Consider the following 14473-nt stretch of genomic DNA (forward strand, 5'->3'; position numbering starts at 1 on the left):
TTGATAGACAAAGGCACCTATACATAGATACTAAATTTTGCACATCATGTATTTACCAACATGAAATTAAAGTCAGAGTAAACCAAGTTTATCATTTACCCCAAATCCAAACTATTGTCTGGTTAACATTTTTAGCTCTTTTAGAGCTATACATCTGGACGTGTCTGTGGTGCATTGCCAGATTCCTTCGGATTGCCTTTTAGGTTGTGGAAATAAATCAGATGTATTAAAGTAGAAAGGATGTCAGGTAAAAAGTCTGTTTGGCTTTGAAAGCTAAGTTTCTGCTCCATGTCCAATCAGCAAATTTCCATTATTCTAAGGGGTTCAATCCATAGACAGCAGACATTGCAATATACCATCCAGTCCTTAAGGGATTTAGTTTCTTATGATGGGCAGTATTCTACACACTCTGTTTTTAGAAAAGTAACTTTAGATAAATATTATAAATTTATACATACAAATATCAAAGGGGTTCATGTTAAGATCCATTTAATTTCATTGAAACTGCAGAATGAGGAGGCATGCTGGCTCATATTACTGAACTTGGCATGGTCCTTCCTAGAATACCACGATTGCTTCCTGCATCTGCTCTTTTTGTTGGGATCATCAAGTCCAAAACTATCCCATCGTCAGCATTCACATTACTCTATATCTGAACTTCCAAAACTGAACTCTTCTAGGAATGAACAGTTTGAAAGATATTGGCTTCCACAAGATACAAATGCCTAAGTGCCACCATGATGTAACTAGTGCAGTCCAGGAATCTGAATGTCATTTGCTAGCCTGCTATTTAGTTGATTTCTGTTATATGGCATGTCTTATAATAAGCTGGCATACATAGTTGTAGCAATAAGTAACCCTGCCCCCACTCCATCAGTTGGAATAATACTATGTTTTTCTATGTTTTCTGGAATGCAGTTAACTATAGGGATGCTCTGAATTTCATGGTGAACATTTTCAACAATCAAACTTAATGTGTTTAATTATATTGACCAGATGTGAGCTGACTGCAGGGTCTGTTTGGTTCAGCATGGAATGACTTGAATACCTGCCAAAGAGGTCTATATCAGGTTACTGAAAAACTAGGCAGGCACAAAATTCTGTTGATCCAAATGAATCAGCAGCTATTAACATTGCTGAGGATGACTTAGACAAACACCAAACCGTAGGGTTTTGTTAAACACCGCATTTATTTATGACTAATTTGTATGATTTGTGACTAATTTAACTAGCTACTTAAACAACTGCCTGCTGAGCAGAGCAGCAGCGCAGCAAGGATGCAGGGGAAGCAGAAATCCTGTGTGGGCTGTGTGAGAACGAGCATATGTGAAAAGCTGATTGTGCTGGGCTGTACTGTGCTTTTAGGAAGGAATAGCTGAAGCATCCTGCTGAACACCCTTGAACATGTCAATGAACAAACTCTCCCTCAGAAAACTAGCTCCCTGTTTGTGACTGTCAACCAGGATGTGAGCCTAAGTGGTGGATATTCACAAAGCCCTAAGTTACCTATAGAGGCTGTCAGCTTTTGCAGCACCCAAAGAAAGCATTGAAGAGCAGGTCAAAGGAGCAGGAGGGGTACGCCTCAGGGAATTACAGTGAAATCTTTGGGAATTAAGTCTCATATACATTCAGGTTTCGTTTTAGGTCAGACTGGTAGTGATTATTGGCAGAGTCTTCAGGCAAAGCACCTTAGTCGTCCTCTTCAATCTGGAAAAGGAGAAATGTGAAACTGAGAATTCACCATTACATCATCTTTGTGACTGGAAGTTTGTCTTTTGGGGTACCCTGGAAAAGGAGCACGGTAGGGCTATTGTAGGGTATTGCATGATGTTTCAATCCTCTGAACCTTGGCTGGGGTCAGTGCAGTGATGAAACATAGAAGCTCATTTTTAGCATCTGACCTGGAGGGAGAAAAATCAGAGCCACTTTGTATAGTCTAAGCTCTATTGCAAAAGTGTGTAGAAAGAGACACGAGTTACTCTATACTCATCACCATTTATTTATTTATTTACTGTTACCTATCACTTATTTCAGTTTATATCATTTTAAGATATCTTTTAAAGCAACTATTAAACATCAGAAGCGACCTCCTCAGATTATACTGCCTGAAGGAATTCTACATCACATGACAAACCATTCCTAGTTCCCACCTGTGAGATGATCAGCTACCTTCCTTGATGGTCTCTGAGAATTATTTCCAGAATTTTCTGCTTTCAGGGGGAGTAATTCACTTGGCTACAGATTCTTTTTAAAAAATGTCAAGAAAAGCATCCATTCATTATGTTGAAAGATCTATGACAATTTATTACGAAGGGAAGAAATAAAGGTGGAATAAAAGTATAACTCAGTTTAGTAAAAAATGGCCACAGTGCGCGAAGATATCAAAGAGCAAAATTACATAAGAAAATCTACTGGACACATACTGAGTCACTGCTGTAAGTGAGGCAGTGTTGATGAAGGACCAGAGGCAAGTATTTCTCCCTTCCTCCCTAATGATTGATGTTAGCTGCTGAAGGAAGGAAAAGAGATAAGAAACTGGGGCCAAATTCTCATCTGGTAGAAATTAGTCCCAAGGACAAATGTTTAAATAGAGATGGGATGTTATATTAGTTGATCATTGTGAGAAAATGTAAAGAGAACCAAGGACATTCTTTAACGACAGGCTCTGACAGAAGTTTTTATTCTAAATTCATCTGAATGACTGACAACTACAGTTATTTGCTCAGTGGTTTATTTATCTGATCTTTGTTTTTCTACCATTACATCATCTTTGTGACTGGAAGTTTGTTTTGAAGATGAGGAACTGGAGTTGACAGACAGTGGCTTGGCCAAGGTCATTCCGCAAGTCTGCAGATAAGAAAGAATTTGAACTTGGACCTCTGAATCTATATTTGAGGAACGTTTTCATACTGGAAGCAATACAGTCTTAATGTTTAAATAGAATAAAAACTCCTTAGGAATGTTCTGGAGTTAAACCTTTTTAAGCCTACTGACTTAAAGACCTAGAAGAGTTTAATTCTTGCTTAGAACTGCCCTATTAACAGCTATAATTAACACTGAGTTCACTTCAATTTGCTCTCAAACTCACAATGAGACTGATTTAATATACCAAATAACCCTAATCTTGCACAGGGTCCATAACAGCTTTTCTGTCTTTACCCCTTCTCATTCACAGTGTAAAGGAGACAGATAATTTACCCCAGCAGGTGTTCTTCAAACACATCAAACCAATTATGTCCTGATTTCAGATCTGGAAAGTATCACTCCATGCTGTTTTGTTGAATGTGGCACCAGTGAACATGCATGTTCAAATAAAGAACGACATGATATATAGCGACTGTTTTCATAGCTATATAACATTTGAAAGGGAAAGTAGAATAAATGAGACCAAGATGCTTTGTGCAAAACCTGTTTTAACTCATTTTAACAAGTCTTTCAGTAGTTACCTATTTGCTTCCAGGAGCAATCCAGTGCCGGTCAAGACCTCTAAAATCCAACATGGTCTGAGACCAACGTATCAGACGGATCACCTGTTTCTGTATGACCCTGCCCAAGAACTAAGATAAACAAGGTCTTGTTTTGAGTGTCCTCACTACTGGGTGCGTAGGGGGGTAGCCATATTAAGACTTTTTAGGTGACGGTGTAATACCTTTTGAATGTTTTCTCTGCAGCTGCATGCCTGCCTCTTGGATTCCCTACTTTTAGGGGACAGGAAATCCCTTCTTGTTTATCTAGGACTAGCGAGTGGGCTTTTTGTTATACAGCTGCCAGCTTTTGCAAAGGCATTCTAAAGTTCTGTGCTATAAGCTGTCTTGCAACTGATTTTATGTCTTGGATTTTGTTTTTATGTTACTCTGAGCCACCTTGGCAACTTACATTGAGATGAAGCAGGGCTTTTTTCCTGGGAAAAGAGGTGGCGGAACTCAGAGGGTTGCCCTCAGAGAAAATGGTCACATGGCTGGTGGCCCCACCCGCTGATCTCCAGACAGAGGGGAGTTGAATCTAAACTCCCCTCTGTCTGGAGATCAGGGGGTGGGGCCACCAGCCATGTGACCATTTTCAAGAGGTTCCAGAACTCTATTCCCCTGCATTCCCCCTGAAAAAAAGCCCTGAGATGAAGGATATAATTTTATGTAATAATAACTGCTTCAGATATTGGAGTCAGTAAAGTAGGAAGGAGTGAGGAGAAACACAGAAGAGGAATGCATGAAGATTATTTGAGTAAGTCCTTCTGCTTGGATTCTTAGCAAAGCACCAGTCACTTCCCAAAGACCTGAGAAAACTTCCAGTTCACAGTAGATTTTAGTGGTCAGTTTTAGTACCTTCGATTTTTTTTAACTTCCAGAAATATTTGCCCTACTACCGGGCTACATATTTTTGTATGGACATTGGACTCTATATGACCTTCAGAAATCAAAATACTAGGGGTGAGTTTGAGTTGTACTATTTATTTATTTGGTGAATTTATATTCTGCCAATCTAGACTCCTGCTTGAGGTGGGTTACAGGTAAAAACAGTACCATTAAATCATAAAAAACAAGCCATTAAATGCTATTTGTTTTTTTTAATTGTTTTCATTTTAAACTCATTGAAGTGCACACAGTGACCCTTTAGATAAAAATCAAAGTCCATAAAAAAATCCACCTCAAATTTCACAGTAAACAACCAAAGAAATCTACTAAAGGGCATTTAAGATACAAGGCATTCTCCTTCAGGGCATCAGAATATCAGTGCATGAAAGGGTGAGAGCAATTAATTATGAGCAGTGATGCATTAAAAAATTTTTAGATTAAAATCGTTTTTGCTGCTTATACTTCTGGGCTGATGTATGACTGGCTGCATTTAGCGGTTAAGTTTTAAACTCTGTAGCCCTATTTATATAATTACAATTTGAAAGGTGAATGAGTTTGTTCATTACCAAGGATAATATTCTTGAAAGCACCAGTGAATAGTATAGGTTTGCAGCAGTGAACGGAGGGTCAATTTTTACTTTACTGCAGATATATGTTGTGCACTCTATGTGACAGAAGCATCAAAAGATGGTTGTAGAGGACACCTATCCCATCCTTGGCTCCTCTTGACATGTGAATTGCAGAGACGACAACTTTTCTAGCAATCACAACTATCCATGTGATGAGTGGGTGTTCACACATTGCTATAGCTGCCTTGTAGAAAAGCTGGCCCATGCACAGATGTGTTTTTAAAGGCTTCCACCATGTGGCTACAATTTAGGAATAAGCCCTGAAACCTTGGAAATCTAGATATTATTAACCAACAGAGAGGATAAATGCCTGGCCCTTGTTTACTACATACAGTAATGACGTGTGAATTCTTGGATGACTAATTCAAAATGTTAATTTAAACATTTATAGGCCACCTATCTCCAATTAAAGATTCCTTAAGGATTAAAGGCACATCTTGAGCATGGGTTTGGGGATGTTCTGGAAAAGCAGCAAAAGCAAATGTGGGAGAGACTATTACATACAGTAAACAAAAAGATTTCCTAATAAAATAAATATAAATATGCAGTGCTGAACATCAATGCAAAGCCAAAGTTCCTTTGGAACTTTCAGGGACTTTATTGACTTTGTCTTACAATCAACTTCAGCTAATTAACTTGAAGCGAAAGGCTCACTTCATGCCACCATGGACTTTGAGATTCCATGGTGGCCAAAATAGTGTTATTTGGAAGATTGTCAATAGATTGTATTTGTCTTAGAAAGTCTGTGAGGGTCATTGATGCCGTAAGGTCTGAGAATAGAGACCATGTATCCAGACACCCCTACAGTCATGGTGCCTATGCCAGAGACAATGGGACATTCTGAGTTGCCGGGCTTGTGTATTTTGGGCAGAAGACTGCAAGTGCCTGGTCGAAGTGGACACACTGTGGTGTGTCCGCATAGTTTTGCTCTTGTATGGGCATGGGGAATTCTAATCCTTTTTAGGTTTTTTTATATTCCCGAGTGGGATCTGAGGACAGTCATTTGTAGACAGTAGTATTGGAGAGTTGTCTTTCAGCTATCTGAATGTAGTCAGATTACTTTAATTATGATGTCTGGATTGTTTCTGAGGCTTTTTATTGCATTCTTTTCAGTTGTCTTGTAAGAGATAAATTTTTTTGATTATGTCAGTTTGGGCTCAGTGGCGAAAGCATTGTGTAGAGATCTAGTGTGGCATTGCAACCATCAGGTGGGGTCCATATGTGTGGGATGGATTGGAGAGATGGTAGTTGCTCAGCAGTATATTGTGAATTGTTATGTTGTGATTAGGAGTACCTGTCTATCCATGTTCTGTTCTGTGATTTTATTAAAGTACTCCTTCAAACACAGGGGGTGAAAAAAGGCCTCCAAGTCACCACAGAACTGCATCATGTGTGGATTTGCTGAGATACAAATGCTGAAATAGGCTTCATGTAGAAAATCCTTCAGGGTAGGATCCAACACATGCAAAAGTGTGATTAATACATAATATAATCTAAAAGTACCATAAATGAACTTTTAACCTTTATAAGCTTTTTAACCTTTATAACCCTTTGTCTGAGCAGAAGGGTGAACATCAGGAGGAGTGATTGTGAAAGGATGCAGAAAGTTTGAAGAAGTAGAGATAACAATAGACAGCTCCAGAGAAGTCTGAGAAGAACAAGATGTAGGAACATGAGTCAGTATGCATAAACTGCAAACTAAAAAGACTAGGAAAGGCAGAGTCAGCACCCCAGATGTTAAAAGATGGTGTCAGCAAATATGGGTGGACACAAGTCTTTTACACGTGAGCAATGAGATAATTTGAAGCTTGCAGGCTGATTTGTTTCCACCAAAGTCTGCTAAGATGACAGTCCTTGGAAGAAGGGAGATCCTCAGAAGTGTTTAAGAGACCAAGACTAAAACAAATCAGAGAGGTTCAGCTACTAGCACAGAGCGGACACTGTGCACAATTCTCCTGGGTTATCTATCCATTTCTGTAGTGGCCTCCCACAACATGGATGCATGAATAAATGAATGAATGTACTCCTTTTGCTTGTTGTTAAATTTGCATTTCTTTTCCATAACTGTTAACATGAATTGTGGATGAACCATAAAGCATATGTCTCCCTGTTCATTCTCACCTCCTAAAATATCCTACGTTTGTTACAAAATGTGCTCGGTTGTGAAAAGAAGGAACCAATGTTCATCATATGGAGAACACTGCATCATACACACTACAGCTCAACATAGTGCACAAGCTATTTTTGATTGCAATGCCAATGATGGTTTTCTTTCTGTGCTGGTGCCGACTACCTTTTCTCCAAATTCTGAAAGTGCCCATAGGATGAACAAGGTTGGGGAGCCCTAGTCTAGCACATGGGTGTAACTTGGATTGAAGTAGGTCTTCAGGTACCACCCAAGAAGAACTCCTCTGAATCAGATCAGTGGTCCATCTAATTCAGCATCCTGTTTCTCACAGCAGTTAGCCATCTGCTGTATGCAAAAAAAAAAAAAAAAGCATACAGGTCTAGGCCTTCCCCCAGATACTGCCTCCTAGCACTGTCTGCCTCTAACTATGAAGTAACTGTGAAGGTTCTTTTTTAGTCAAAGGGCTGCTGTAGCATAGTGGTTAAGAAGCAGAGCTATAAATCAGTAGTTTGCTGGTTCGAATTCCACTGCTGCCACAAGCTCAGTAGATGGCCTTGGGTAAGCGCTCATCTCAGCCAGAGCACTCCAGCTGTCTTGCATCAATAACAACAACACTGACTTTGTTCACTGCTCTGAGTGGGGCACTAATTTGTCTAGAAGAGCAGTATATAGGTATAATTATACTATTAGTCACTATGGTCAGTAGACATCGATGGGACTTACTCTCTAGGAATCTTTTAAAGTCATCTGTGTTTATGTTTTGATGGCACCACCCTGTGGTTTCATGGGAAAACAAACAAACAAAAGGATGACATTATAACTGAATCTTAGTTTTCAATTTTAAATATCACTTCAGTATTTGACCCCACTAAAAGTAACGGTGGTAACTATCAAGTACTGGCAGTTTAGTGGTGGAAAGAGTACCATAGGAGCTGGTGAGGTGTAAGAGAATTGGATCTCCAGTTCATATCCCACCTCTACCGTGAATTCATGGGAAAGCCTTAGGCTGTATTGCTATCAGAAGGATCATGGCTGCAGATAAAGAGTGGGTAGCATAGCCAGCAACAACTCTGAGAAGTATTTTTCTGTCTTATGGGCTACTGGTTACATAGCAGCCTTTACTATTGTAACATGGTGACAATCCATAATCCGCAAAGTATTAAAGATTTACTGCAAGAAATTAAAGGGTTTTTGAAAACCCAGTCCATTGCCTCCTCTGTCTTAAACTCTGAGCAGGATTTGCTGCTCCTCAGTAGAACAGATAAACGTGAGTGCCGGTGGGCATGGTTATCCCCTCATCCGCATAACCTCTCCGCTCCAGCTGGGTTACTTTCCCCCTTCAATCTGGATTTCACTGAGCACGGGTGACAAATCGGAGTAATTTTCCACAGGCACCGAACACTTTGCAAAAGCCAGTCTGTTACAGCCTAGAAGGAATATGCCCGGGCATTCAGACCGACTCTTTTGCCATGGCGGGGGGGGGGGGGGAGGCGAACACAAATCAAGCTAAAGCCGAAGCCTGCCCCTCAGCAGCACGACCTGGTGAACCGGCCCCTAGAGGCCAGAGTTGACTTTCTGACCTCCCCTTCTCCCTCAGCCTAATCTGTATTAACGCCTCCCCAGAACCGTGCGACCCACAGAGCAGTCTGCGGAAAAGGGACTCTGCAGCGACCGGGGTTTTCTGGGGACTTCGCAGCGCCTCGGGTCCGCTTCTGCCCCCAAACCGCTTTCAATCTGCTTCTCGTCCCGCCCCCGGCGGCGGCTGCACGCGGCATGACTGGGGCTGGTGCCTCCTTCCGCCGCGTGTGTTTGTTTTGGGGAGCCAGCCCGGTGCCTCGCGGCGCTCCCGTCCTCCCTCACACGGCCTCAGCCGGAGCCGCGCGTCGCCTGCTCGCTCGCCTTTGCCTCCCAGCGCGCGGGGAGGGGGGCGCCTGAGCGCAATCTCGCCGGGGGCGGCGAAAGACGAGGCAGAGTCGCTGCCAGCCACCGCTCCGAGGAGGAGGGCGGCGAAGCAGAGGAGGGCGGCGCGCTCGCCTCCAGGGAAGTGCGGCCGTCGGGGCAGCTCGCTTCCGGCCGGGGAAGGTGGGAGAGGGAGGGGGCGGCTGCTTTCTCCCTTTCCAAGCCGGTGGCGGCTCTGCCCGGTGCCAAAGTGAGAGGAACAGGCTGGGCGGGAGCCGCAGCAGCAGTAGCAGCAGCGCGCCGTTTTCCACCCTCAGCAGCCCAACTGTTTCCCATGCCAGCGCGTAGCTTCGCCCTCTCCTTTCTGTAGCCGCTACAGACCAGCTTGGGATGGCTAGCAAGTCCCGGCGCTGAGTGTGTAGGTGCGGCTCCCCCGGCCCCGGCGCTTTGTTCCCAGTTGCAGTTTTGAGATTCCGCGACAACCTGATTTTCGCAATCGCGCAGCCCGGAGACCCGGGAGCGGGTGGGCTGCAAGGCCAAGAGCCCGCCCCCCACCCCAATCCATCCCATCCCTCGCACAGGAAGAAAGAGCTTGTTTTGTCTCTGAGATCTTTAGACCTGCCCGTTGGATTTCTCCGCCGGATTGCACCGAAGGGGCCCGCTGTTTCCTCTGCTGTTTGGGGTGGGGGGAGGAGAAGGCGTGTGTGGGGGTGGGGGAGCACACGCCAGGGTGTGGGGGGGGGCGTTCGACTTCGCCTGAAATAAAAGCCTAGCATCAACCTTGCAGCCCCCAGCCCTTGGAATCGGCTCAGGATAAGCAAACAAGGTGGGAAGCCTGCCCTCGTGGCCTTTGCCCATTCGCCCCCTTGCACTTTGACAGAGTTTGGCGTTCCGTAACGCATTCACACGCGCCACCGTTCCAGTTGTTATGATGTTGGACTAAGATCGTCTTCTTGGCTGCGCGGACTGCGGGGGAAAGAAGACCATCGGGAGTGGCGCCTCTCCCTTTCTCTCAATGAAATCGGATCGGAATAAAAAGTGACTTCCCTCCACCCAGGATTGAGGGGAAGGCAAGAGGTGCGCGAGTTTTCCGCGCCCCGAAGCAGCGCGCCGAGGCAAAGCGCGAGAAGCGGAGAGGGGAGCCCGGGAGGCGCTATGGCGAGACTCCGGGGTGTCGATTTGGCGGCGGCCGGCGTGCTTTTACTTTTGCAGTGTTTCGCGGACCGGTGGCAGCTCGTGGAAGCCTTGAAGCCGAAACAAATTCACGGTAAGGCGCAAAGGAGTCCGGTGAGAGATGCCTGGGGTTAGAGGGTCAAGCCTTCTTTCTACATCTTCCCTCAATGGGAAGATGTTGCCCGCTACAGCGAATGAAAATCTGGATTATAGAGATTTAAGCGATATGCCTTTTGAATTGGATGTTGCTGTGTCCGTGCAAGGGGCGACTTAAAGCTCAGACACTGGTTCAGCCCTCTGCGCGTGTGAACAATTCCTTTCCCCCTTTGCTCTCAGATAGTGACTGAAAGTTTTGGAGAAGCGCTTCCAGTGCAGTTGAGGAATTCTAAGAAGGGTTGGAACATGAGACTTCTCACTTTAAAATTTAAATCTTGATTAATAGCTGACCTCATGGTGCCCTTTCCAAGCCCTGTAAGGTAGTATTGCTGGATGAAATCCAGAATTGCTGAGCCTGCAGACACTCTGGAATTTCAAGAAAGGGTAATTTACGTGGCCACAAAATGGCTGCCATGGGGGGCACTTCTGTATTTTTGTGTTTCCAAGGGTGGGAGGAAATCTTCCATTCAGTTGTGTTTGAGATTACATTTGGAAAGGAAGTGGATGTTGGATCCCCCCCCCATTCCTTACCCCATACATATTTCATTTAAATAACATATTTTTGGATGCAAAAATCTCATTTTTTTGAAAGGGCCAAGAAAACTTTCTGGGTAATAGTGTAATTGCTAAAGCTTGCTAATATTTATTCAGTTGGAATAAGTTATGGTGGGTGTCCTTAAAACATCTCTGAACATTTAATTGAATGGTGAGGATAACTCTGTTATGGTGCCTTCACTTTGCCTGCTTTGTTTCTGGGATATTCTTGTTTAATTCCAAACTTAATGTTGCATGGTATGTGGGTTAGTGTGTTGAAAATCATACCCTTAAAGCAAGAGGAGTTAGAATGGATTGTTCATGGGGAGTCCTTTTTCTGTGACTCTGATTTCGTGAAGGTTTCCATTGTGAGAAATTCTTCAGGTTATTCCCAACTTCTGGTTTTACAAGTGTTTCCTATGCCTTTTAGTAGTGATGGGGCTAGACCTTTCTTTGCCACAAAGATGCAGTGAGATAGAAAATAAACACTGGTTGAACGTTTGCCTGCTGCTGAAAGCTCTCAGTGACACAATAATAGGCAAGCTGTTGGCCTCCTATAGAGCAGGAAATATAGCGGAGGAAGCAAGCAAGAACTTCTGCACTGATTGAGAAGAATGCACTTGTGGTGGAAGGAGGTCCCCAGCTTCAGGTGGCTTCCTTCCTTTGCTTGTTGTTTCAGTGGCATCCTCATATCTAACCAGCCAACAGCACGCAGTATGGTTCTGTCCCTTATACTTAGGGTTATGAATTTTCTATTCTGGCAAGGCTCTTACACCTTTAGTAACAGTAAGGCAAGGAAAAGTTCCAGCGGGTCAAGTTTCTTCCAATCTGGGAACACTTCACAGGTTGCATTTCTGCTTCTCACACAAAGGTACAGGAGCTTTGGTTTAAAAAAAAGAGCTGGCAACCCCATTCCCACCCAGAGTCCAGAATATGAAATTTAAAATGTGTACACCATCGATGATATTTCCCCCTTTTCCACATCACTTCCCCTCTGGAAGCAGAAGCTATCACTCATCCACCATGCCAGAGAGGGGAGATAATAAAGTTGAGAATTCTGCTCCCCCCTTCTCTTTATTTAAATCTGGTTTAGATGCTATTCTTTTTTTCTGTTTAAGTGAAAAGGAAATATGCTACTAGAAGTACAGGTGTCCCCCCCCCCCACAATTTCTGTTGCTGACTAAAATGCAAACAAGTATTTCACTGAGCATAATCAATATGCAAGTCTTTTTCTTAAGAAATGACACCAGGTTTCAAATTCCTTTTAGAGATAGTAATATTATTCCTGGCCATTTCATTTCCTGCCACTGAGGGGGGGAACAAGACTCCAGCAGACTGGATCAAAAGGGGTGTTCTGCCTTGAAGCTTGAGGGTGGAAAGACTTCTGCAGGTTAATAGCAACTAATAATAATGATGATGATAGATAATTATAGCCTGCCTTTCTCACTGAGATCCAAGGCAGATTACTCAGTGCAACTGAAAATACGATACAATCATCAGCTAGGACATTTACTGAGCAAAGTACAATAATGAATAACAGTTAGAACATTCAGTGAGATAACAGTAGGGTATGGTTGCAAAAACCCTCCCCAGTATCTTCCATGTTGGTCTGTTGCAACAAAAATAAAGATACTTATGTCTCCTTAAAGGCTAACAGATTTATTGTAGCATCACTTTTTATGTACACGAGCCCACTTCCTCAGATGCATGAAGCATTATCATCAGTGGGCAGATGGTGGAGTTAAAAGGCCATGAACTATAAGTGGTGCATAAATGGCTGTGCAACTTCTGTGTGAAGTTCACCTGTATGTAAGAATCATAACCATTCACAATTTGTAAGATATATGTAGTGGTAACATAGACTTCCTACCTATGCTGTGCTCATTTAAATCCAGGAATAGAAACAGGGAAATCCCTGGCCTTCTTTAATACCTAAATAAATTTGCTGATAAATTCTAGTTCAGCATCTTTACACGTGAAGTTTTTACTTTGATGACGAATTGTGTAATTTTCTGAATTAATGTTACATTTGTGACCATGGATTCTCTTGCAGAGAGACTGGCCTATTTGTTCATTGCAGAGACCAGACAGGACATTGTTAGCAGGTGATGACATTGTGGAGGATGAGCAGGTGCATGTTCTTCTGATGGCCCATGGCATTGGATCCTACAGTACCGCAACATACTGCTATCTGATAATATCTACAGCTATGTACTGAATCGTTCTGTTATCATCTACAGAAATGTCACTACTTACTGGCAGGCTCTGGATGCTAATTTGTGTAGGATTCATACTCTGAAGCCCAAAATAGGAATAAAATTTTTGTCTTGCAGTGCAATCTTAAGCAGAGTTACACCCTGCCTTGTCTTCAGTGTTCATTTGGTTATGTATGATTTATTTCTACGCTTTGTGCTAATGTAGTGTAAGCCTAAGCAAGGGTGTGGGGTGGGGGATCTGGCCTTTCTCCTGATTGTGAATCCAAAAGGGAAGTTAAAGGTAGGTAGAAATTAATTCTCCCTTTAGTGCTGTTTAGTATCCAGCTCCAAGCAAGTTTCCCTTTATTTGCTCATCCTGGGAGCATACCTTCTTCATGTTCTAATATGTATCAGAAGACAACTTGCTCAAGAGCCAGCGAATGGATGGAAGGCACAGGTGCTACTCTGAGTGCCTAATAAAAATTGGGGAAATTAAATGTATTGAATAAATTAGAGCTATGAAATAAATTGCCTAGGGAAACTGGAGAATAGTCTTAGAAATTTTCTATTAGATGGTAGAAGAGTCTGAGACATTATTCAGGTAATAGGTACTGTCTTTTACAGTGGGGGGTTGATTAATCAGTCCAACTTTGATATTATTATGTTTAAGGGCTTTAAGAATTTCCTCATCTCTGTGCCCATTTTGTTTGGAATTTGAACCCATTTTATTTATTTAGATAGTTATTTCCCATTTTTCTCTCTGTTGTGAGTCAAAGCAGATTACATGCCCATGGAGCAGCGTATGGAGAAGTTAGCAGAAAACATATTTGTTTATACATCCTAGTCCCTGTAGCTTGCTGAGATTCTGAGGATAGTGGTTGAGCGTGAGCGCTCCCAGCATCTAGTGGGGAGTGCAGCTGCTCAGTTCCTCTGAAAAGCAGAGCCTTGGCCACAAGAATGCCTAAAACCACAGGGAATGTAGCTAACAGTGCAATCCTATGCAGAGGAACCCCTATGCAGAGACTTGCGCTCTGGCTCAGTTACGAGGAATTTTCTGTGATTGCTTTGGATTTTTAGTCTTGAAACAGAAGCTGTTACCTAACATACAAAACATCTATGGGTCTTTCTTGAGGCAGGCCAGGTTCATTTATTTTTGCAGGTTTGATAGACTTTTTAAAGGTGTGTGGTTAAGAAAAATCAGCTGGGGAGTGATCAAAGGTCTCATTTGGAAAATTAAGAGACTGGCGCTTCAGTCTGAAACTTTTGCACTAACTCCCCAGTGGTGCCAACATTGCATCAAATTGTGTTCTAAGTGCTTCATGGGGTGGGGCAATGGGCCCAGCCCTGGTTTCATATATGATGGTGGGCGAGCAGGAAGACCGTATATGCCAATAACTGAAGTCTCAG

At 42.9% G+C, this 14473-nt stretch overlaps 1 protein-coding gene across 2 annotated transcripts in view; it reads left to right on the forward strand.

Moving 5' to 3' along the window:
* The first annotated feature begins 9765 nt into the window (after positions 1 to 9765).
* The window catches only part of PLXDC2 (plexin domain containing 2), a 286502-nt gene continuing 281794 nt past the window's right edge, over positions 9766 to 14473 (forward strand). For both annotated transcript variants that reach the window (XM_054992093.1, XM_054992094.1), the window contains exon 1: positions 9766 to 10275. In XM_054992093.1, coding sequence (XP_054848068.1) covers positions 10164 to 10275 — 112 coding nt within the window. In that variant the 5' untranslated portion in view covers positions 9766 to 10163. The remainder of the gene's footprint in view (positions 10276 to 14473) is intronic.

Source organism: Eublepharis macularius, chromosome 11 (genome assembly GCF_028583425.1).
Source record: "Eublepharis macularius isolate TG4126 chromosome 11, MPM_Emac_v1.0, whole genome shotgun sequence".
Classification (NCBI taxonomy): domain Eukaryota; kingdom Metazoa; phylum Chordata; class Lepidosauria; order Squamata; family Eublepharidae; genus Eublepharis; species Eublepharis macularius.